The 26,218-nt window shown below is 42.7% G+C and overlaps 1 protein-coding gene across 10 annotated transcripts in view; it reads left to right on the plus strand.

The window, feature by feature from the left end:
- Positions 1 to 470: 470 nt before the first annotated feature.
- The window catches only part of LOC122973573 (nuclear factor 1 B-type-like), a 68,674-nt gene continuing 42,926 nt past the window's right edge, over positions 471 to 26,218 (plus strand). For 5 of the 10 annotated variants that reach the window (XM_044341206.1, XM_044341214.1, XM_044341207.1 and 2 more), the window contains exons 1-2: positions 1,958 to 2,457; positions 5,133 to 5,664. In XM_044341206.1, coding sequence (XP_044197141.1) covers positions 2,431 to 2,457; positions 5,133 to 5,664 — 559 coding nt within the window. In that variant the 5' untranslated portion in view covers positions 1,958 to 2,430. Of the gene's footprint in view, positions 924 to 1,956; positions 2,458 to 5,132; positions 5,665 to 26,218 lie in introns of those variants that run through there. The other 5 variants (XM_044341210.1, XM_044341211.1, XM_044341212.1 and 2 more) reach the window with 5 other exon arrangements.

A 26,218-nucleotide genomic window follows, 5' to 3' on the forward strand; every position in this document is an offset into this window, starting at 1 on the left:
TTTAATACTTTAAGTAAATTTAGCTGGTGATACTTCTACTTAAGTAGGATTTTAAATGCAGGACTTTTACTTATAATGGAGTATTTTTACATTGTGGTGATTCTACTTTTACTTAAGTAAAGCAGTGGTTCCCAAAGTGGGGTCCGGGGACCCCCAGGAGTCCTTGAGATGGTTTGAGAGGGTCCCCGGCAAAAAGGGGGATAATTTATTTTCACTGTAATTTCATCCATAAGTAACACAATGACAGAATGTATGACTATTGTGGTCATGGGTTTCATACACTTTCTGTAATAAAACATCTCAAAGCAAAAATCGTATCAAATGGGGTCTAATTTGTGTCAGTTTAGGCGTGAAAAAGTCTGAGAAGTGAAGTGAAATAAACGATCTGAGTGCTTCTTCCACCGCTAACTCTCAGTTAAAAGAGAAATTGCCAGAGTAGTTTTTTTGTCAGTAAGGGTTTTATTTGGAAAATTGGCGCCGGAAACCTTCTTGTTGAAGTGATATCAGACTTGACAGTCAGTGCTGAGAGCCGGAGGGCGGCAGGCAGTCACACAGTGAAAGTGAAGGCGGAGACCAACCCAGTGCCGAAAACTCAGCCTCTTCTGGATCACGTTCAACTTCACTGAACAACCCCAAAAAACGATCCAAAAAAGTAAGACTTGAAGAGGAAGGAAGACAAGAAAAAAAGAGAAAAAAACGCGAGGTGCTCCTAACTTCTTTTCACCGCTATCTGCCAAGAATTGTCTTCCGGTGTTGACTTTTTTTTTTTTTTTTTTTTTTTTTTTTTTTTTTTTTTTGCGAGCACTGCAAGAGAAAAACCCTCCAAAGCACAAAGTTGAACGTGAGAAATGTGAAGCTACCGGCTTGTGTGTTGTCAACCAGGCTCCAGGATTCCCTATTAATCCATGCAGTACAGTGCAATGGTACGTGAACATGGATTATTATTGCTTTCAAATGTTGTGATAACGCTCTTTGTGATATTGTAACACTGTCCTGTACGCGGACGGGCCAACATTGTACTAAACCTGGCACAGATTCTCCGGCAGCCTATGTTAACATCTCATTCCCCTTAATTTGGCAAATGAACTCTGTGTGGACTGTTGACAGCTCTGTAGGACACACACACACACACACACACATACACACACACACACACACACACACACACACACGCACACACACTGCAGCAACAATGTTTAACTTCCAGTCCTTTCAGCAGTAGAGCTACTATGTTACCATATAGCTTAGTTGTGAGTTTTTTTCAACTTCATTAAAAAAATGAATCAGGTGTTCAGCAGAATTATTTCTCCCTCTAATTATATAATCTGACATTTAAAAATACATTTAAAAAACAAAACTCCCTCTAATGTGTGAAAGTTTCAAACTAAGTATATTTTTTTACTTGTCACTAGTAGATTATTACAGGTTTATTCCGCAGTAGACAATACAATTAATATATTATCTTCAGTTGGAGGTAAGCATTAGATAAATAACACCTTGTATTCAGGAAATATTGAATATGTGCCATTTTCTATTTATAAAGATTTATTTCAGAAGCAGAACATTGAAAGGTAATTAACCTGAGTTCATGTTCAACTGAGTGCCTGACAAACCAAAAAAAAAAAAAAAAAGACCAAAAGTTTGTTTTCACTGTGAGCAGCAGACACTGAGTTTGATTATCTAAAAACTGGAAAAGCAGTTTTAGCGCTTGTTGTTGACGCGGGGTAAAAAAAAAAAAAAAAGGTGCCAGAGCTGCGGAGGGAAATGTTCCTCTTCCTTTTCTGTGTGACTGAAGCTGTGGTCCAAAGTCCTCTGAAGCTCATAAAACAATTCAGATGGAGTGAGGGCTAAATGAATTGTCTGCTTTTCACATAGCCGAGGAGGAGAAGGTGCTGGATGGTGGATAGGGGTTGTGTGTTTGGAGGAGGAGGAGGAGTGTGACTGTGTAATTACGTGGGTGAAAAAAAAAAAAAAAGGAAAAAAAGTTGGGTCTGATTTGCTGGAATCGCGCAGCACCGAAGGTGCACCGGTCGATTTCATATCAAGTTTGGTTAAAGCAGGGGTGAACATCACACACTGAAGCTCCCCACAATGCTTTTATGAACGAGATATCACTGCACCGACACGCGCAAAGAGCCCATGTAGTAGAGGAGTACGCAGCACCGGCTCTACGAGTAGAAGTACATCAAGTGCTTACCGTGCATGTCAGCTCCTCCTCAAAAATCTCCTGCCTATAGCTTCTTTTTCCTCTGCGGACACGACAATCTTTGGATCGCAAAAATTCATGGATGTTCTTGGATAACCTCTTTTTGTTTTACGCGGATAGCTGCTCCACAGTCTCGCACGGTGCACATCGGTCCAGGAATGGCGCGATAAAGTGATCAAAGGAATCAGTCCAAATACATTCACTTTCTGTGTAGCCGTCTCGTCATGTATTCTCCGATTTGTCTTACTCAGGTATTTGTGTCTTTTTTTATACACATATAAAATGCTTTTCGTATTTTTTAGTAAAACTGTTACAGGCTGTAGTCAGGGGGTAGAAAGTTCTGTGTACGAGTCAGGATTGTGTAGTTTCATCCCCTGCGTTGGAAATGCTTTTCTAATTCATACCAATAATGCATTTTTTTCTTGTGAATGAATAATACAGCGTAAAAACTAACTAAAAATTAAGTTCTAGTTCTAAATTTCTTGCGTTTGTGCCACAATTATTGTGATTTTTACTTTTAAGGTCTTCGATTCTAATGAAAACTGTAACGAAAAATCATTTTAATAGCGCTACAGGCGCTTAAAAAGTCGCCACTGTGCCAATCTCTCTGCGTCTTTGTGTGCGTAAAGTTGTGCGTAAAGATGATTTTTTAAGATAGACTGTCATCTTGATAATCCCGTATAGTTGGCACAGGTATTCTCATTTTCTCTCAGGTTTAATTAGGTTATTTGCGTCCTCCAATAACCTCACACACACTTCCCAGCCTCGCTGGAGCGTGTTTATATTTTTTTTTACACGTGTATATTTTTTATTTAGAGCAAAACCCCTATACTTTAGTGAAGTGTACTGGAAGAAGATAAAGCCACTTTCACTGTAGGAAGATCAAACGCATGATAAGGTTGATTCAGGTTGGACAGAGTAGCTGCCTGTTTTGGCTGACTCAGTTTTACTGTTTATATTTTACTTGGCATAAGTAAGTGATTGACTGAGATGTGGTTTAGTTTGTACTTAAGAGGATTGTGCTTTTATGGCCCCAGCTGAAGTGCACTGCGTAGGCCCTGGCCAAGTCATTTATCTTTACAGCATTTGGCTTTAGACTGGTTGAAAAAATTAACGGAATATTTAAAGTGTTTTTTAAACAGGAAACCAGATGTGAGAAGGATTTCAGAGACAGTTGCTTCGGAGCAAATTTACTAGCATTTACTGCTTACTTTTGTCAGTTTAATTGACAACTTTATAGCGAGGGGATGACATTAAAAGGAGATCTGAATTATTATTTTTTTACCTCTCGAAAAGACTACAGATAAGTGTTGTATCCTTAGTAAATATACTACATTTCAAAACTAGAATCGGTAGAGAATAAAAAAGTTGTATTTACAAAGTGTGATATGGTTATAATTTGACATTAGTGTACTGGAGCAGAGTTTTATTGGCCTGAGAGTACAGAGCAGAAATGTGGCTTCTCAGAGGAGCACCAGCGGCAGGCACAGATAAGGAGTGGATTTCTGTGGTTGCCTACAGCCGGCGTGCCTGCGTGCCTACTAAAAGAGCAAAACTCTTCAAAAGCCTGCTCCAAAGGAGCGGCTTATACTGTCTAAATCTGACATTTTAATGACCTAAAACAAAGATAAGTTAATGTTTCCACTTCTTAGTCACCGCTGCTGTAATTTCGGACTACTCTTAAATCATGCACCCTATCCTGTACATTCCTACACCAACACAGAACAAACACTAAGAGATTATTACAATTTGTTTAAGAATTACGAGAGTATTGTTAGTGGAAAAGCCTTTAGATCAGTAAACTGTCGGGTTGCTGTAGAAATGTGTGAATTTAGCTTTTTTTAGTTTGAAGATATCAGGATAAATTATGTCCAATGCGGATTGTAAAATGAATAAACATTTACGTTCTCTTTTTGACTCGTATTTGCAATATTTTTCAGTGGAGAATTAAAGATATTACGATATAAAGTAAAACGGCACAATGCTGAATACAAGACACAACAGCAGACAAACTAGATGGGAAAGTCAAATTTGTGCTGAAAATATTTTCACAAATATTTAAATTGGATCTCTGATGAGTTATTTGAAAAATAACGTTACGCAATTGTTTTGTAATTAAAAGAGATGAACAAAGTAATTCACAGTCTCAATATCAAAGGCTAACCTCAGGTTTTTGGAATGAAGCTGGGCAAGTATCATTCTGTGTGTTAACCTCAACACTTGGCATGAACTTCTAATCAAGTCCTAACTCAACCTTTTTGCAAATACCTCTCACACGACTGCTTCATTTAAGATGCCGACTTTCTCCTCTTTCTGTGTATTTAATCCATTTTAAACATGCAGCCTGCGTATTGAGGCTGTTTGCCGGGGAGAAAAAAAGGGGGGAATCTCTTTAACTTTTCTATATTGTAACTGCATCCCACTTTGCCCTTCCAGCTTATCCACCATCCTTCATGAACATGGCATAAGTTCGCATCGGAATGTGGATAATTTGATAAGAGAAATGCAACTGCGAGGGGCGCATGCTCTCTGTAGCAGCAGCAGCAGCAGCAGCAGCAGCACAGGAGTCCAGCTCAGAGCATGCTCGGGAAATGAGAGCGGAGACGCGAGTGCATTCAGTCACCGGGCTTGGTGCTATTGTAGTGTTGGCAGTTGATATAAACAGTGGAATTTCCTTGTCATACCTGCAGTATGTCCAGATACATCTAGGATGGTAAAATCAGTGTTGTTATGTGAAGAGAAATGTCTTGACTTAACTGCCAATAAGATAGTATTTGACTGATTATGAGGAATGGTTTATTTGGTGTCTAACTTCCCTTCTGCCTGTGATTATCAGTTGACTAAACCCATGATTCTTAACGTGAGTTTCTGATTACATTTCTCTCCTCTCTCTCCTCTTCCTCACTGTGTCCCTTGGATTCTCCAGGATGAATTTCATCCCTTCATCGAGGCACTTCTTCCTCACGTCCGTGCCATTGCCTACACATGGTTCAACCTCCAGGCCAGAAAACGCAAGTACTTCAAGAAGCACGAGAAGCGGATGTCCAAGGATGAGGAGCGCGCGGTGAAGGACGAGCTTCTGAGCGAGAAACCTGAGGTTAAGCAGAAGTGGGCATCCAGGCTGCTGGCCAAGCTCCGTAAGGACATTCGGCAGGAGTACCGGGAGGACTTTGTCCTCAGTGTGACGGGCAAGAAGCACCCGTGCTGTGTGCTATCCAACCCGGACCAGAAGGGCAAGATCCGCCGGATCGACTGTTTGCGGCAGGCCGACAAAGTTTGGCGTCTGGACCTGGTGATGGTCATCCTCTTCAAAGGCATCCCTCTGGAAAGTACAGATGGCGAGCGCCTTGTCAAGTCTCCACATTGCACCAACCCAGCACTTTGTGTCCAGCCACACCACATAACAGTATCGGTCAAGGAGCTGGACTTGTTTCTAGCATACTATGTCCAGGACCAAGGTAGGGACAAGCTCATACTGTGTGTGTTTGTGTTACTGTGTGTGTGAGCTAACACGCATGCGTGAATGATGTCTTGGCAAGGTCAAGGGTCACATGTGTTACTTTTTGGCAGTCTCGCTGAGATTGGCCGAGATCAGCGCTACGATGGCCAGACAAATAAACAGAAGAAATATGATAGTCAGTACTGTATACAGACAGAATACATATTTACATGTCTCAAGTAGAGCAGATTACTACACAAAAATACAGTGTCTAATCAAACATTAAATCTAAGACATGTTTTAAATGTGTTTTTGTATTGCTGTATTCCAGCAGCAGCTCCTACTCATGTTCAATGATTATTCAGTTACTATAATTTGGACAGGCTGTGTATTATCTCATACACACACACACAGCCATACAGACACGTGTAACTAAACACACACACACACACACACCTCTTCTATTTGTTCAAATCTTAAGTAGTGACATTTGTAGGAAGTTTCAGTAAAGACTGCTTAAATTAAAACAAAGCCAACAGCAGTATTTGTTTAATACTGAGTCTATACAACAGTAACTCTGGATTCTTGTAAAACCTTTTTTTTTCAGTTTCGTGTTATTCATCACCACATTTTTAAAAACAGATGTTGTTTTTAATATGTTAAAAAATCGTGGCCTTCGTCCCCACAGTCCCTATGACATAATGTAACATGATGTAATTTTAAAACTCAATTTAAAAAAATCATATTTGAACATTTTTGTTTTTAAAATGAGATTTCCACCATTAAATAAAGGTAATACCGATATAAACATATTGCTGACAGTAAGTCACATCTCTTCTTAGCATTGATGATATGAGTAAGCTTTAGGCCTTTTTTAATATTTGGCAATAAATTTCAGTTGCTAATATTTAAGTATATACTGTATGACATATTTTATCTGCTGTAAATCAAGTGTGTGATGAATGTGTGGTCGTGTTTAAGCTGAAATGGAAACCACTTTCTTTTCTTAATTCCTGAAAAGCTGGTTTCTTTTAGATGAAAGCCTTTTGCGGACACAGTGATGTGCTCAATGTGAAGACTGAATCGTGTGCTGTGTGTTTTTTTTTTTTCAGTGTGAAACGCGAGGTTGAAAAATTCTTTTGCCACGTACTGGAATAGGTTTTGACATGTACATTTTTTGAACGGATGTGTTAAAACCTCTTTTTTTTCAGAAAGTTTTTTTTTTTTTGTTGTTGTAGACATATACAACCAAAAGAATGTCGCATACTAATAAAATAATGGCTTTTACTGAAACATTTTGAGATGATCTCCAGCATTGACAATTTAAGCCAACATTTATTAAAGGAAATTCTTTTTGAAAAGCAGTTTTGAAGTGTCTTCTAAAAGTTAATTGGAAGAAAGAAACTTTGAATTTTCACCCACTATTTAATGACTGAAACATCACTTTTGAATCTGATAGTCCATAATAAGTTTAAAGAGAAGGGAAGAGCAGTTAAGAATAGACATTGCACAAGCTCTGCTAGAAACATTGCTTAGATCGATGTCATAAATTTAAAATTTTATTCTTATTTGGTCACCTGATCCATTCTTTTTTTTTTTTGCTGAATTTAAGGGAAACACCAACTCTTTCTTCTCCCACCATAGGAATCCCTCTATACTATTCCCTGTTGAAATTTCCCTGTATTAAATCTATTGCAGCAGCACCGAATACCCACCAATACTTTGCTGTTGAGGGAGAAATGGTTGTATAGCTAGCTCATTATCATCAAACCCTGAGCACCATTTTGTGTTTGATAAGTGCCAGGGAAAGCAGAAGGCACAGCACAGAGACAATAATGGTTGCCACTGGCACCGGAGTTGGCATCAGACCCTCTTTTGTGTCTTTTGTAGGATGCCACCGCTTCTCTAGTTTACATCTGCTGCATTTTTAACTGTTCAGTACCAACTTGAAAATGGCTCTATAGTGCTGCTTTTTCGTAATATACAACATTTGAATTATAAACAACTGCTTGTATTATACATTATGGACGGTATTTCACCGGATATTATTTTAGGAAAAAACATGTCCGCTATGGAGAAAGAGCAACATATCGGCAGGAAGATTCATTTTAGTGGTTGAAAAAGGTGAACATAATGTTCTCGTTCGCCGGTGAATAAGTTCACTCTGATTCGACATCGCTTTGCGGATCAGATGCGATTATTTACTGTTGTCCCCAAAATTTCTGTTGGTCGAAACTTTGGCAAATACAAAATAGCATTCTTTTACCGGGATCACAGAGACGCCTATGCTTTTTTTTTTTTTTTTTTTTTTCCCTTTTTCGTATTTGCAAGCTAAAGCGGCTTTTCCTTTTCTTCAAGTTACCAAGCAGTGCCCACCTCCAGACAATGCAGCCATATTGTGGTAGCGTGCGGCACGGCGCCATTTTGTTTTGCACTGTGCCAGGGAGGCAGGCAAATCACCAGTAATGGTTGTTAGAGGTTTGGAGGTTGGCATCAAACCCTCTTTGTCTGCTTGCAGCATGCCTTTGATTCGTTGGTTGGCATCCGCAATGCAGCGGGCACGTTGGAAAGTTTTTTGACAGTGGCAGAATGGAAGCCGCTGCCTTTGTTCTGCTGCAACTGCACGAAACAAACAAACATACAATCAAATACAAAGAAACTAGCAAACGCCTCTCTGTCTGAAACAGAATCTGGTATTTGTGCGAACTGCTAGAAAAAAATGGGTCCATACTCTGCTTTTAATATTGTACTCCGTGCTTCTATGTGGCAATGGCTCACTGTTGTATTCCCTAAAATATTTTGCTGCCATAATTAACTCAACCGTATTTTTTTCTTGTTATTTTTCGTGTCAAAAAATCAATAAGTTCAGCGTGTATTTGTTTTTTGATTCTGGTGGGTCGCTGCCTGAGAAAGGTCGGCGGGTTGGCAAGCGAGTGTGCTGGTTGAATTTAGAGAGGGCACTCAGCCCCCTTGTTCTGGGGCACAGACGCATTTAGCCAGGCAGGGCTGTAGCAACCATGTGCATGCCCAGATGAATGCCCGCTGGGAAGTAGGCTGGGGGCTGGGAGTGGGGGTTGTGGCATCCATTGTGCCAACTGGCAGGCTGTGTTCAATACAGGGCCCTGGCTTTTCACACGCACACACACTGCAGTTGTACTCCAATGCACTATTTTATCTTAATCTGATAAAACAATAAGTGCAATTCTTTTTTCTTTTTCTTCAAATCATTGCCTCTCCCCACCTGGATCCATATTTTGCATATCCAGTTTGACAACTTGAAGGAATAGTCGTAACTGAGCATGTAGATAATAGTCATGTTAGGACATGTTAGAATACTGTAGGGCTCGTTTGTATTTGGTTTTGTTAAGGTGCTCATCACTACTTTCTCAACAAATGTTGGAATGTAGTAATTGTATTCACTGGAAGTACTTGGCCCTGGGTTTTTATATGTCTTGTTCTCTTTACACATGTATGTAATTAATAAAATAGGCAAATAAAACAATTTTAAAAGAAATGTGAGTAAGATACACAAGCAATCCAAGTGAAGAATTAGGAGGAATCTTGGAAAATACTCTGGAAATGGTCTGACGTTCATTTTCCTAAGATACCTCAATTATAAAATGAATTCAGCAAGAAGTAGTTTTAAGTGGAATAAAGCGGGGATGGTAGTAGAAATGAGAAATTACTCCAAAGAATTCTGAACATTTCGAAAGTTATCAGTGGATTCCCTCATAACGGGTTACAGAAAAGGATTGCTGAGGTAGGCCAGTGGGAGACTAAAGAAGTCAAGGTCAAGCAGCTTTCCTATTACTCTGCCGCTGAAAGTTAACACGATCATAAAACATCATTACCTTGACTTTTTTTCCCCCTCTAGTAACGTAACTTTTTTTTTCACACCGTCATGATAGTTTGTGGAAATGGATGGATTACCTCCGAATACATGCTGCCATGTTAATGGAGACCTTGTTTTACGAGCGCCAGACTTAACCTCTGCCCCTGGGGTCATGACCTTTGCAAAGAGATGTGACAGGGTGTCCTCTGAAGTTTAATTGAGCAAAACAGATCAGTGAAAACGCGCCGTTGTAGGCCCAGGGCACATGGAGGAGGAAGACTTTTTGCCTGGGGGGGGGGGGGGGGGGGGGTGGTCAGGGGAGGAGGTAGGGGAGCTGCTTGTAAGCCCCCCTTGTTGACCTCCTCAATCGGGGTCAAACCGCGGCGGTCGCAGGATCACCGGTGGTCTCTTGGCAACTGTTTGTCTCCACTCCCCCGCCACTCCTTCTGGTCTGGCTGGTGGTCCCTTGGTTCACTGGCCTAAGTGAGGGGGAGTAGGCACCACTGACTCCCCCTCCTCCCCCCCCCCCCCCCCACCTCCACACCTCCTCACCCCCCTATCTGATCCCTCAGGCTGGGTAGCCTGGCTGGTCTCTGTCTTCAAGACTGGCCATTCCCTGCTCACTTCGCTGTTTGCATCTTGTTTTCCGCCCGGCTGCCTCGGAGGCTTTGGTCAGGCGGCCAGAGCGGAGGCCTGACCTTCTGGGTCACAGAGGAGGTCTGTGACTAAGCACAACATCTATTCCTCCCTCCCTGCATCCCCTTATCCTCCTCTACCATCAGGAATCACCCCTGCGGCACACAGCCCAGCCAAATGACTCTCTCACTCCTCTCTCTCCCAGTCTCTTTTCTTTTCTCACTCTCTGGCTTTCCCTCAAGCCAGAGACTCCGACCATGACAGCTGTCCCAGGCCCAGGCGCTCGGCCAGAGAAAGGGTGGCTGGGTTTATGCCAGAAGTGTGAAACAAAACTTGTTGTAAAACAGACAGCATTAAGGACACTACTGTTTGTCTTCCCTATTTTGGGTTAAGTCAAGTTATTCAGCTCCCTTTCATTGTCAAGTCTGGTGGTGATGGTATTGGAAAAAGTCTCAGAAATGGGTGTTTAGGAAGTTGAGTGGAATTTTATTCTTGGACATAAATTCTAATGGTGAACATTCAAAGCAAAATCAACAAGACAGTAAAATCCAAATCCTGGGAAAAACCTTCACTGATGACTCCAGAAGCATATAGTAAAACTCTTCAGAGTGAACCACACAACCCTGTGCTTAGCTTCTATTCTGGCTTCCTTATTAGTATGCAATAGAGCCTGCGGTGTCTGGCTACCTCTCTCTCAGAGCCATAACCTATCGAACACATTCTCTCAATCTAATCCACTTAGAACTCCCTCCCAGCTTCACCGCTTGCCTTATTGATTTCCGCTTCCCACTAAATGTCTTCCCGATCCTTTTTCTCTTAACCCAGGAGCTATTTATGTTTTGCAGTGTTGTGTATGTTTGCTTGCTTTCTTTGTTTTCTTTCTTGCGTCTTGCTCTCTTTATTTTTCTTTCTTTCTGGATTACTTTCTTTCCTTCTTTCTTTCTTAATGACTTCAGTCCCTCTCTGGGATCCTCGGTGGTTTGTGATCTTCATCTGACTTTCCTCTGCCTTCTTTCCCTTCCTGCTCTTTGTCAAACACTAACCTGGGTGCAGTGTAGCCAGGTTGCCTGGCTCAGTATGAAGCTTGTGTTATTAGCAGCGGGGTTTTGCTCGAGCAAATACCTCAAGGCTTAAACAGGCCGTGTTACCTCCTTAGCCCTCTTTTGTGTGCCATGTGTACATAAATCTCCATGGAAACAAGGCAACTCGGAGCAGAGGCCACAGAGAAATGTGGATGCCTTCTTTCTCAACAAAATTTACAACTCTCTCTTTTGCTCTGCAACAGTGTGTTTAATTTGCTTGTGTCACAGTTTGCGCTGATGCATCCGTCAAAAAAATGGGGCAAAGTCTTTCTTCTGGCACTCTAAGGCACAGGCATTGTGTTAAAAAGGCTTTTCTTGTCTATTTCAGCAGGAGACTCAGTTTTGCGTTTGTGGCTACACTTGGTTAAGGACTGCAGTTTGTGTCATTAGTCTATGGTTAAGATCTCAGCTTCACCACACTTTCCCAGGCTTTTGGGGAGGACCCCAAATGCATTTCAAATCCCCCCGAGGCCACTTGACTGGAGGACCGGCACCTCCCACTCCTCCCGGATAGATTCCCCACCCCCACCCTGTCTGCCGGTCCTCCCAAATGAAGACAAATAGGTACATTCACCCCCTATCCCAGCAACTACACTGTACCTCACTGTCCTGCCTTACAAAGGCCCTCCCTACTGCCTGAGCTTCTCCATCCAATGGCTGCCCTCTCTTCTTTGCCATCATACTAGCATAACTGCTAGAAAAACATACTATCGTCCCATCTGCCTGCTAGACTGGTCATGTGAGACAGCACTGTCTGTAGTGGAAAGAGGAGTAAGAATGTAGAGAGGGGAGAAACAAAAGTCTTAGATAGAGAATTCATGTGAAGATGTTTTTTGACCTCACATTTTTTTCAAGTCAGCAAGGAGAAAAGAACCCCTCAAGTACCAGACTGAGACTTTCTTGCAAAAGCCAATCCCTTTCACCCAGGAAGGAGCCTTGTGAACAACCAATGAAGGGAAGAAAAAATGAGAAGGGGTAGTAGGTGGGGTGTGATGGGGAACTTTGGACAGGGACAGACAATCAGAGTGGTTGCCCAGGAGACACTAACTTCTCTGTGCAGCCCCCCCGCCCCCCCGCCCCCCCTCCCTCAACCCCCCCACCCTGCTTTGCCCCATCAAAGTCTTTTCAGTCCAGACAGGGCCGATCAGTGGCCCAGAGTGATGGTTGTCTCTTCTTTTGTCTGGCGGTACAGTACAGCCCATCACTGTGACGGCTCGACAAGACCTGAGCGGCACAGAAAAAGAAAGGCTTGCCATTGCAGTGCTGTGCAAAATGTACTTTTGGGTGGGCATGTTGCTGTTTGGGGTGGGGGGGCGAATCCCCAGAGGATTTCTTTCTAATGTCAGTGCAGTGGGTCAAAGAGGGGATATGGCGTCTGGGGCTTGGGAATGGCCTGCTTGGGACGGATTCATCAGCGCCCCATTGAGTTGTCAAAGCTAGCCAAAAGCCTCCACTCCTCCCTCACATATGTCAGGTTCACTCGAAAAGCTCCCAAATTTAGAAATCAACTCTCGATCAGCAGAAGATGCCATATATTCAATGTAGTAAACAACCCAAACCCTCAATATGGTTGTTTGTTTTTATTGACCTATACATCAAGAAAAGTTATAGAACAGCATAAAAGGCAAGGAGAGTAGGAAAATAAGTCATTTACATTTTTAGCACTTACATAAACATGCTGACTTTTATGAAAGACAGGATCTTTGAGCAGCGGGGGCTGTATGTGATTAAAGTAAGCCATATAGAAGTAATGACAGGAAGAGAGGAAATATGGACACCTTGTTGGTTGGTTTTCACATTGCCTCTTTACATCAAGGTAATAAAACAACAAACTGGTAGACAGAATAAAAACAAAAATAGATAAATGCCTGTTCCCTGCATATTTTCTTTGGAGATATCCACATAAGTATGTTAGAATTCAGTTTAGATATGGCAAAAGTACAGCATTCACAACTTGTAACTTTAATCAGAAACTCCAAAACAAAACTCTGCCTTTGCCAATTTCTGCAAAGGACTTAGCTTCAAAGCTGAACTATCAATCACAATTTATTCAGAGTATTCCCTTTTGCCATGACTTTTTCAAAATTTGATTAGATATGAATTTAGATAGTTGGATCATCTTTTAACCAGTTGGAAATGCTCTCAGTTTAGTAATGATGAAATTATTTGGCCACTGTGCAACTTCTACTTGTCTTAGGAGTCCAGTCCTGTCTGGACCCTGTGATAAATGCCCCCTGCAGCACTAACAGGATGGTTAATGAAGCCCGTTATTTTTACTGGGAAGGAACGGGGCTTGTTACCATGGTGCCTTCTGAAAGCCTATATGATCTGGCTCCAGATAGCTTGGATTCTTCTCAAATTGGCCTGTGCTCTCTCTACTGGCACAAGGCTCCAGCTGGTAGTTAAACTGCACTGACTTTCAGAAAATCCTTCCAAAAATTTCTATATGCAAACACAAAAAATGCACACAAGGAGACACACTCTGGCACTGATATGCATGCGCATGCAGAAAATCATGAACTTATTTACTGCACACACGTCTGATTATTGCTAACATGCACTCCAGCTGAAAAGACTGCTTTTAGATTCAGTGGACCGCAGCTCCTCAATAACAACAGTCCTCTAGCGTCTGTTGGGCAAAAATTTAAAGTGAGAGCACTTTAAAAACTTGTTCCAGATTTACCATGTCAAAATTGTAATTAGACCTCTAACATGTGCGCAAACCTACAACCCACAATTACACTGCGGATTCTTACCAAAAAATAACTCTCATGACGCAGCCTACATTACCAAGGAAATTTGGGTAACAAGAGGTCACCGGGCCATAATAGTCACTAACCCCTCTTGTTATCTCTGTGGCGTCCAACCCTTGCCTGTCTAATAAAACACAGACCCTTTCTAATTTGAGCTTTGCCCAACAGGGCGATGATGCAATGGCTGATCTTCCCTCATTGTTTGCAACCTGTGCTCTGGGGTTTCTACAGACTTAACATAGCTTTTTAGAGTAGTTATGATAATGACCCTAGTTGACCTACAGATGGCTAAATGAGTAATGCTCAAGCTCATCATCTCTTTCGGGATTCCAGCTGAGTCTGCATGGTGTTTCCCAGGAACATCTTCATCTGCTTATGCAGGTCTGTTTCACAAACTATTAGACGCTCACCAGACATTTTTTTCTCCCTTTTTCTGTAAAACCTCTGGCTGTAACTTGGGTTGCCATGTGTGTCTTGTTAAGGGCAGTTATGACAAATGGCAGCAGCTGTACAAACTAATCTCTCTGTAGCTTTCACACATGGCGCCCAATTAACAATGGACCACTGTGGGGCCCTAATCCACGGTGCAGCCATCCTCTAGTCCCGCTTGCTGAGCCAACTGCCCCAGGAGACTCTTCTCCACAGCACTCCTGCTAGCCAGCCTCTAACTCCATTCAGATGGGAGTTGGAGAACACTGCTAGGCCTGCTTGAGTTGGAGATACAGTAGCCATCTTGTTTGTTTCCATGTTGGGAATCCTGGTTCATGACGCTAAAGAGCCTGGGTTTTATTTGTCACTTTGGAGTTCTCTGGGATTGGGTTGCAGCTCGGGGATCTGCAGGCTACTGTACACGCACATACGAGTGTTTGAACTCAGATGCTCACATGCACATATGAACTCACGTGTATTCTGCTTGTGGGCGCTCGCGTTTAAACACATGCACGCAGCTGCAGCTGATAGATTTCGCAAAGTGGTTGCTGAACCAGTGGGTGGGAGCAGCGTGTTTCAGTGTGTGTGTGTGTGTGTGTATGTGTGATATAGCTTTCCTGTCAGTGGGCATATTTCCAGTAGTTGTATGGTGATAAACTGCTGTTTCTTGGGGCCTCAGATAGCTGTATGCACTATGTAATGCACTTAAAGTGTGGAGGGAGAGTGCATTCACTACCTCCGCAATCTTAGAGGATAATATACTTTATGAAGGCAGGGTGTTAGCCTACACTCTTTATTTAATGGTTCTTTTCAACTTGGGATTTATCCTAGCACAGCTACTCACATACATAAACAATATCCATTTACTTTCCCAGGAAAAGTTTCAATTTGTGAAGTCTTCCTCTGTCCAAGAGCATGTCAGCAGTGCTTTACATGGCCTTGCTGAAATACTGAGCTTTAAATTACAATTAATTATTCCAAAAGTGAAATACTGTGATTTTCAAGACTGCGTCATTTGGATGCAAACCAACATGCATTGTTGTTTCCACATTTTCCTTACTCTGATGCAAAACAAAGCCACAAACGGGAGTTTGAGACTTAAAAGGAGGGTGTTGAAGGGTCGACGGCCATCAGGAAAACGATGCGGGCCCCTGCCAAATCTATGACATGAATGAAACAAATGGATGAAGGAAAATGAAAATGGTTGGGGTGTGATCTCTGGCAGGCAGCGTGAAACCAGTGCCAACTATTATGAATGGGAAACCGCTGCTGAGCTAATGAAAAAAAAAAGAAAGAAAAAACTGACTTTTTTTCATCCGCCATCCAAGAATAATTAACTGCGTGCAGGCCTTCTGGTGAGGGTGGAGAAAGGCACAAGACACTTGACTAACATCTCACCGCAGAGGAGGACAGTGAAAGACAGAGAGGGGGGCAGGCAGCTATGAAAAGGGGGCAGGTGAAGCCAATAGTAGTTAAAACTGAAAAATGTTAAGAGGCATTTTTCTTATTTTCTTTATTTAAAAAAAAAAAACATAGCCACACTGGGGCCAAAAAGACTTAATGGTGTTACAAATTCATTGATTGCAGATTAGATATGACATTTAACTTTTTCATTCCATTAGACAGGCATGGTAGCCAGTCAACAGGAAATGATTTCAGTTTTGTTTTTATAATCAAGTGATTGTTGAACTAAAAGCAAAAATGCCAACATTTGGTGGTTTCAGCTTCTCAGATGTGAGGATTTGCTGCCTCTTTTATGTATTTATAAACTCAAAATCTTTGGGTTTTGGACTGTTACTTGAACACAATAAGCTACTTGAAGTTGTCTTCTGGGGTTCTGGGAAATTATGATGGATGTTTTTCACTATTTTCTTATACATTTTATAGACTTAATTATAAATTAGTCAAAAAATAATCAAGAGATGAATCAGTCATGCTACTTATCATTAGTTGCAGCCCTATTTTACTGTAGTGAAACATACTGTCCTGTACTGTATGTATTACTTACAGCCTTGTCTTATGTAGGCAGGGTGATATGATGGAAAGAGCAGAATGGGGCCCAGATGTAAGTTTATATATAGGACCTGACACGGGTACAGGGCAGTACACCAAGCAGAGGCGTTTGCATATCACATGCACCCTATCACGTACACCACATCCCATAGTGATAAGGACTATATGTACTGTAAGTAAAGCAAAGAAAAGAACAACTGTTAATGATGCGTGATGGCCTCAGCATCATGACACCAGAGGAATTAATGCTGTGAGAAGAAGCTAATTACAGGAGTTAGGGGGGGTTATAATTAAACAAAACAGAAAAAAATTCCAAAAAGTATTTTTAGTATTGTAAGTTTTGACATGCATGCGGGGTTAAACTCGCAGTGTGCTGGTCTCTGGGTTAGTTGCATTTCTTTTTGTCCCTTAAGGACTTGTATGGGCAGACTTTATTTTAATCCATTATCAGCTCGCCCCGTAGCCAAGAACAACAACATTGTTTTTGTTTTACCATTAAACCTTTTCTTAATCGGCATCTTGTATGCTACGAACATCACCCGGTGCTGACAAAGCGCACACTGTGTGGAGGCTAACGCTCAAAACAAAAAGTGGTTTCCCCATTATGGCAATCAAAGCAACGTTATCAGCGATCAACATATTCTCACCCAGAGACAGAGAGGAGAAGAATGCCCCATTGACTGATACTGCCTGCGAGGCTGGTCGCGCTGATCTCCTGAAGAAAAGACCAGTGTCGCTGGTGGACCCCCACTCCCCCCAACTGCCTCCCCACTCTTTGCCTTCTTCCCTCTATATACGTATGTCTCAATACTTGGGGGATCTTAGAAGGGGTGGGGTGTGTGGGGGGGGGGGGAGCTGAAGAGGGCTGCATGTGTGTGCGTGTGTGTGTGTGTGTGTGTGTGTATTGTCGAGGTGCTGCCGGGCGACTCTATCCCATGCTGGCGGTGTAGGAGGGGGGGCTGAAAAGACGGAGCCGTCACCTGCCAGACTGCTGGAATGTTAATGCCGTGGCTCTGATAATTGGATTTTGTACACACCGTCTGTGAGGAACGTCCAGCAACTTTCCCCCCTTATTGTTCAGCCCAGCCCTGGACCCTCAATAGGGCTTGTCTATGTTTATACAAGCACTCACGTCTCAATAAAGACTGTTTACAATGTGTGTGTGTGTGTGCGTGAGTGTGTGTGTGTGTGTGTGTTGGACTTCTGAACCACAGTGCAAGTGTGTGTGACAAGGAGACTGAAAATGAAAGGAGGAGAGTGTTAGATTATCAAGTTTTGGCAAATAGTAAAGATATTAAGAGATTTGTTAAGTGTTAAAATATGATTTTTCCAGATTGCAAAAAGATTTTGTACACACAGGAGAAGTCATAAGTTTGGACACACTTCCTCATTCAAGCTAATGGGAAGGTGTGTCCAAACTTTTGACTGTACTTGGATTAAACTTTCTTCCACAATGGGACATTCAAACCCGATTTTTTTTTTTTTTTTTTTCCAAACTATTCATCCCACCATACTAGCACTGTGCCTACATGTTCTGAACTTCATGCGGAGTCAAAGGTGGGCACACCCACTTTAAGGTCAGAGGTGAAGAGGAAGCGTTCCCTATTGGTGGAACGTGTGTGAGGCGTACATGATCCGGGATCATTAGGGAAGTTATGGCTCTTGTTTGCGTCGGGGGGAGCCTGGAGTCAGGCCGGGAGCTGTGACGCACTGGTTTCCCCTCTCCCTGGCCTCCCATGCTATTTCCACCCGGGCTGCAGCGGCTTGAGCTGGTTAAACGTCTCGGCTGCACTGACCTAAATTCTTCATATTCACCTCAGAAGACCCTTGCCTTAGCCAACCAATCGTTTTTTCCCATCCCTATAGTGCTTCCTATGCAACGAACATACGCTTTGTTTGTGTATAAAAGTTCCTTCCTGTACATAAGGAAATTACGTTTTAAAAAAGCCATCCTATTCCCAGCTGTAATCCCTCTGAGCAGAACTGCTAGAAACAATGACAGAGGTTTTTCTCTTGGCAGAGAGACTTGTTGTGGTTAGATAAACAGCCTCTAATTGCATTTAATCTGTGTTAAAGTAAGGCATTTGGAACAATTACTTTGGTATGTTTACCAAACAGCTGTTGTGTGGATCCTTTTTTTCTCACATCTCTCAAAGATGTAATGGATTTGGTTCACCTCGCTGGTTAGTAGGAAAATAAGATAGGCGCTACATTAACTTATGCATGGGTTTGTATTCAGGCTTCAGCTGTTACAGAAATAACAGCGTAAAAATCAATTTAGTTTGGGTAAGATTTCATTAAAGTTAAATGGCTTAAATGGTTAAGGTACCAGATTTCCATTTTGTATCTTTGCAACATTTGTGTCACCTCCTCTACAAAACAAACACAATGCATAATCATAGCTCAAACTTATAATATAATGGTACAATATTTATCATTAGCGTTATTATTACATAGCAACATGTTAAACTGTAATCAGCGGCAATTTTATGAATATAGTTTAAATGCTGTGATGGTAAAATAATCTTAAAAAAAATATCTTATGCAAGAGTGAAAGAAATCTACTACATAACTCTGTTACAGGCAGGAGCCCTCCATGTTTCTCCGCTGTCTTACTCTTTTCCCTTTAACCTGGCAGTAGTGTGCTGTTGCATAAACAATGGTCTGGGCAGCCACCTTTGGGCTATTGTAGCCTTCCACAGGCCTGAACTGTGGCCAAGTGGATGTTGTTGCCGGAGACGGCCCCGCAGCCAAACACACGAGCCAACCAGAGGCCTCCGTTCCAGGAGGCGAGCACTCACTGGACGATACCCGAGGATAGTAGTGTTTGACAGCCCTTGGAACGCGTAAAGGAACTTGACTTTGAAATTCAAACAGAGAGGGATGAATTGGCTGAAGCCTACAAAATGACGCCTTCCCTGCAAATGTCACAACTAAAACGAAACTCAAGCCACACTTCGGGCCCGGGGATGAAGTGCTTGTGTATGTGTGTGTCTCTCTGATTTGACATGCTGCATGTGTTTAGTATTCATAATGAGGTGTTGCAAAATGCATGCTCTCTGCATATCTTGCTCGACTCACCCACCACCTGTATAAACAACAGTGCTATTGCGAAACGGTTCCAGGGAAAGGCTCTTCCCGGGCTTGTTGTCAGAATGAGGTCAGCGAACACTACTCTTTTCTCTCTCACTCTCTCATTTTCCCTCCGTCTCTCTGCCTCTTGCATTCACTCCCGCAGTTGTACTTTGTCCTTCCAGAGCACAAGACGAATAAGGCCACTAGATCAACCTCAAGCCTTTATTTGCATCTGTATCCACTCTCACTGTGCATGTGCGTCGTTGGGTGGAGAGCTGTATTTATTTCCTTTAATACCACTGAGAGGCAACAACTTGTTATTTTTCTTGTAGTCTCCAAAAGTGTCTTCCTGTACTGTAAAGTCCAAGAGCCGTTTTTTCAACTTTTGATTGTTATTTTTTGTATCACATTGTGAACCTCATCTTGAACTGTCCAGGACATTGACATGAAAATGATTCGGTATATCTCAAGCAGTAAAAATCAGAAGGTCCTTGAGCAATAAAGCGATTATTGAAACAATCAGAACATGCACATTGGGGAGTTCTGATGCTGTTGGATTCTCTTGTATATTTTCTTTGGTTGGTAACGGGGATGGGGAGGTTGTTATATCTGAATTCTTCCAGCATGACATCATTTGAACCCCCTCGCTGATCATTTTACCCCATCACGGCACAAAAGCGCGCTCTGAGACGTAAGAGGAGTGCACATGTATCATATGCTTAAAGTAAGGAAGCAGCTAACTGCCCCCACCAAACACCGTGCTCCCAGAGGCACCGCTGGTGGACCGCGTCGTGTCTGGAACATTGTAACAGGATCTCCAGAGAGGAGCACAAAATGGGCGCTTTGTGTCCGAGATTTGTCCAGACAAACCCAGATAAGGAAACCCAACAAGGGCGAGCCGAAGGAGCTGCCTCTGCGACTTGAGCAAATAACCTTTAATCTAGGTCATGCAGCCAGATAGGGGCAGCTGCAGCAGTAGCCCTACTACCAGCAACGGCATTAGTGGTGACGTAAGTGATAAAGAGAAGGTTAATGTGGTCATTCCTATGACTAGTCGAAAAAGTATCCTTTTGTTTTTAATGTAAACACTATTTCCTGAGGGCTGTCAGGATTAATGGGAGGCTAGCCTAATTATGAGTGAGCTTCCCTCCATTACTTGGAAGTTCTGGGTTCAATCCCTGCCAGCGTATCCTTCAGAAAGATGCTTAATCCTTTTCACCCTGCACCCAAGCAGTGAATGGAAAAAAAAAATAGTTGTATCACAAGAGATATCAGATCAAATGAAAGTGTAAGACTTGTGCAGCTGGGGGCCCTTTTTGAAGATAACAGGAGTTTTAGTAAAGCACCTCCTTCATATTTTATTTCCAAAAGGCCTGAAACTTGCTGGTACACATGAACAAGTATTATTTGGTTGAGTCCACACTCTGTGGTAACACACTGATTACAGTGCTGGCCCGACGGAGCCCAGTTCTCATGGCAGTCATAACAAGACCCATGCACGCCTCCCCCCCCCACCACCCCTCCACCGACCCCCTCCAACCCCCCCCCCCCCCCCCAAACCCCCACCCCCATAACTGTAGCCAACCCCTGGAGCTGTGTGTCTGTCTCCCTCTGCCTACATCTCCATGCACGTCCCAAAACAATCGATGGGGGGGGGGGGGGGGGAGTGGGGGGTTTTGGGGGGGGGGGGGGGGGGGGGGGGGGACAGGACCAGCTCGCTCCACGGACCATATGTGTCAGCAGACCACAAAATGCTGAAGCCATTACTCGGCCCACTCTAGTGAAATTGAAAGCAGGAGCCAGTAACAGCAGCAGCAATAGCTAGTTTTGGCTGAGTGTATGGGGGCAGTGTTAGGGAAAGCCCAGTCAGATGGTAGTGCTCACGCTGACTTGTTGACGGCAGCAGACTGCAGACGGCTGATGTCTTGTTGTCATAGCGCCAGCTCCTCCCTCTCATGACCTCTTGGTGACGATGCTTGTCTGCCTCTCTTTGCTTAAAGTTTGCAAGTGTGTCTGCATGTGGTATGTTGTTATTGAATGCCTCATATAGGCTCATAGATCTCTAACACTTCCTTTTTGGATGCTGTAATAATTTCAATAATTTGGCAGCAAAAGTTAGAAGATTGTTGAATTTTATGAAGTATCACATCTAATTTGAGTTGTTTTCTTCTTTGAGCGATTGTCTGCTGAACTGAGCTAAAACAGTTGTTTTTAAACCTTTTTTTAAACCCGACTGTATTTTTCTGCCGTCACTTCAACTACAAATGGAAGCTTACCAGATGTAAGATTGCATTACATGCGCCGAAAACACGCATTTAGGCAACCCTTGTCTCATGTTCATATTATATTAATGATGAAACATTCGTCCAACCGCTGTGTCATTGTAAGCTGCAACACTACTCTCGCTCTTGGCATTTTAAAAGAACAGTATCCTCTTGGCGTTAGTTCGCTACCCCTTGTATTCAGCTTTCCTTAAATCTTCCTGCTGCCGAATGTCTTGTAGGAACCGCTTGCATCTAATGCATTAGTTCAGGGTATTTTGTTACATGCAGCGTACATCATGCATTGTGATTGTAATTTATGTGAGAGTCGACGATGATTTGTGGGAAATTTCACCAAGTTTACTGTTTTTGGGATAATTCTTTCTCATGTGAAAGATAGTGTACTTGAGGCAGCTGGTTTTATTAGTGATTTATTATTGGTGGGTTGCGTTCATGCTCGTACGTTAACAGGCTTTTTGTTCGCCGTGCCGTCTTTGTACGTGCTCGTATGTTCGACCCTGTGTTTGTCTTCTATTCTCGACTTTATTCCTTTCAGCTGATCGACGGTTTCTCACTCTGGTGCCGCTGGTTTTAGGTATCATCTCAAGGCACTTTGCTGTAAATGGGAACATTTACCGGCAAAATACACCCTTCACTTCCCCATTGATGCCTTTTGTGAGTTATAACCCCAACAGCAAAGGTGGGATCCCCATTCTCTTGTATGTGGCGTTTTGTAATCTATTTATTTATTTCTTTATTTGGGGCGGACGGTGGGTGTTTGCGGGATAAGGGCTCATGGAGAAGACTTATCTTCAAGCGCGCGTCTGTCATCTGCTGCTGCAGACAGAGTGCTCTTTCATTCGCTCCAGTGAAAGAGGGTTCACAGAGATTTAAGGGCCAGCATTGTTTGTGCTCTGCGATGCTTAATCACTTTTGATTGGACACCATATTAAAAACTTGGGCTCTAGACGGGGAGAGAGAGAGGCTCTTCCACTAAAAACGAGTACCCGTCCTCCACAAAAAAAAGGAGCGGCGCTGCCTCACAGGGCGGATGGCAGGGGGGGGGAGGGGGGGGGACAAAGACATGCTGACAGAGTTAAGCCAAGAAGAGACGGGAGAGATGAGGACAGATGAGAGTGAAGGTCTTCAGCGGAGTGAAAGTTAACACCTCAGTCACTGTGAATCCTACTTGCATAAGACTCACTGATTTGGTTGATTAGGAAACAAATCTGTGGATTTCTAACTGAAAAAACACCCCATCTACTGTAAAAAAAACAACATTTAGACTAAGAGGTTCTATAGCTTTGCCTCCAATGTCTTATCTTTCCTCGAGCTGAAGGAGTAAGATGGCGGCTTATTCCTAAAGCACTTCACTTTCCCACACCCCCCCCCCCCGCCCCCCCTTACCCCTGCACTCCATTTCACTGCAGCACTGATTACACGTAGTGTTTACATATTCCATAGAGCACTGTGACAGAGATAAACCTCTCCTGATGCTTATCCCCTGGCCACAACCACTAAGATATAATGTAAACCAAACGTCGCAGCTGCCTTTTTATGTCTCAAGTGCCAGTTATGCGTGCAGAGCGAGAATTTTGAGAGCTCGGATTTAAGTGGAATTGGTTAAATTGAAGTTTAAACCATCATACTTTTTCTTCTTTTAATGACGTTGGCGAGCTCTTTTAATAAGTGTTTTTTTTTTTTTTTCAGTCGTTTCACATGGTAGCACAGAAATAGTGTTTAGGCACTTCAGCTGAAAAGTATTACACCTTAAATTCAGATGATTTTTTTTAAAAACATACATTATATACACTTTAACCAGCTCCTCTGTTAATAACTGATTGTGGAAAGTTTAAGTTGCTTGCTGTCGAAAAGGAATATTTGACACACATAGCTCGGAGTTTAGGGACCGAACGTTTGTGGCAGGGGATAGACGTTTGATATGAAATGTGATTAATGATCCACACATCAGCGAAACCGGGGGAGCGTACCCCATAAAGTAGGTTGTGGGATTATACACAGGGCTACACTTGGAGGACTTCATGGCATTAATTGGCCTGTCTCTCCTGTGGCTCCGAGTATTGCTGTCACTCCGCTCCGCACGCTGCGGTTTGTGCATGTTATCACTCTTGAGGTCCTCCGCAGTAAATGTGTCACAGGGAAATTACGCTGGCCTAAAAATACCCTTGCATGTGCGTTTCCCATCGTCTCACATTTGGGTTGCTGAGTATCTTGGGCCGCTCAGGACACGGCGCTGTATTAGTCCCGGCAGCCAGGAATGAAATCCAACTGCTGAAATCATCAAACTGTTGTTGGAAGATTGTTCCCATCTTTACTCAGAAATGATGAATTTTAGAGGCCACACCTTCCGCCATTCGGTTTAAACATTTGTAAATTGTCCCTCGTTGACATAAATCTACTCCTGCGGCCTTTACAGTTGGAGTCTAGTCTATAGGTTCCTCCTCACTCCTCACATAGCACCTGCACCACACCCATGTTTTATGAAGTGCTTATGAGAGCGAGTGCTTGCCGCAGGGCTACTGCTATCCTACCCTAACCTGCTATCAGGACACACTATACACACACACACACACACACACACACGTACACACACACACACATGCATTCTCTTACAGCTGAGTTTACAGAACACACTGTACTACACTTGCCAAGGTTAACTAAGGGAAATGAGGTTGTAATCTTCATTAATGAGAGGCACTCCGTCAAGTTGAGCCGGTTTGTAATGTACCCCAGATCCTGTTTGCTAGAACTCCACAGTCAAATAACTCTACAATAAGATAAGTCTTATATAGTGTTACATGCTTAAACTTCAGTAATTTATCAATAAATATGAAAAAGGTGCTTTAGTCACTGAAACCACGAGGATGTCTTTTCAGCTTTGACAGACTTGTTTTCTCTCTGCTCTGCATTAGCTCTAAGTTGCCTCAATAAATCTAAAACTAATCCACCAAGTGCGGGCTCATCCCTCTTAATTTGTTTGCCCGCTTTTACGTCCATGAAGATGTTCTCCAGTGACATCTAAGCCATCACGTTGACAACCCCAAGTGGCTTCTAATACTCCGACTGATTCTCCTCTATAGCTGCTTTGATGCTCCCTTTATTATGTTCGATGGGGCTACTTTATTCCCCTCCTCCTCTTGTTTACGGAAAAAAAAGCCCCCGATAAGGCCTTCAGTGCGCAAAGCTTGAACTTGCAGTCTGCTTCTTGGCCACATGGGCAAAGCTGAGGCCTACTTTAATCAAGACAAGAGAATGACCCACTTCATCTTATGCTAATTTGTTCTTTTGGAAAATTAACTGGGATTGACTCTGAAGAAATGTTTTTTGTCCCTTTAATAAACTCATATCAAAGTGATATCTGTGTATTGAAGTAGGCTATGTAGATGTTATTCCTCTGTGGCTTTTTTTTTTTTTTTTCCTTTTACATATACTGGAACTCTGTTTTCCATACTCTCATGTGATAGCATTGAATCACTTTGCTTGGCTGTTTGTATGAAAGCAGGCCTAATCTGTTGTAAAGCAGAAAAGTGGTCCTTTTTACGAGGTGCTAATGGCCTGCTAATTCTTGAGGAAAGGCAAAGTGACCAATTCATTCAGCTGAGTGTTTACTACCTATTGCCCTTTGACCTCTTTCTGTCAGAGTGAAGTTAAATGCAAGTTGCTCCAGCACCAGCGCTATGTTTACATTCTTCTCTGACATGTTGATTTTACCGTCCTAAATGCTGTTTGCCGTCATGTATGCGTGCATGTATGTATTTCTGTGCGTTGCAATGGTTGTACAATGATCTTATCTGTATCATAAAGAAGGTTGCCACAGTTTAATAAAAAGTATGATCTAATACAGTTCAACTGCAATGTACTGTTGTTACACTTTTGTGAGTCAGTGCCTTTTTAAGGCTGTTGTGTATAGTTTTAAAGTTACTTTTTCTGTTTTGCTTCAACACTTGATATGTTTTTTTTGTCATGGTGTAATGCTGACTACTATGACCTCAAGCGTTATACGGATGAATCAGCACCTTTGTGACACCGTTTCAACATCTAAAAGTTAATGTTTACTAGTTAAGTTGTATTTATTGCAGTGCTGTTGTACTAGATCACATCAGATTGTGCCGTGCAGGTGGGGTGTATGTATCATTCTCTTAAACTTTATGCGGACATGTATCACATCAAAAGCCCAAACTATCTATATCATTCAATTAGCTAATGGCCTGTCCTCCCTTCTTTCCAGCGAGTCTCTTCAGATGTATTTACTAGGCCTTGTTGTCTTTATGGTTTCCTCTGGCGAAACGTGCGTAAATAGCGGCGGATAAAACGAGAGGTGATTTAGTGGCCTCATCACAATGCGCCCTGCTCTGGCGGCCGCTTCCTACCTTTGTGTGGTCGAGGGCTCAGGGGTGCGGCAGCGGATACATGGCCCGAGTCCCGGCAGGCTCCGAGGAGGGAAGGAAACCTGGTGTCAAAGGCGATTGCT

The sequence above is a fragment of the Thunnus albacares genome, chromosome 22 (genome assembly GCF_914725855.1).
Source record: "Thunnus albacares chromosome 22, fThuAlb1.1, whole genome shotgun sequence".
NCBI classification, from domain to species: Eukaryota; Metazoa; Chordata; class Actinopteri; order Scombriformes; family Scombridae; genus Thunnus; species Thunnus albacares.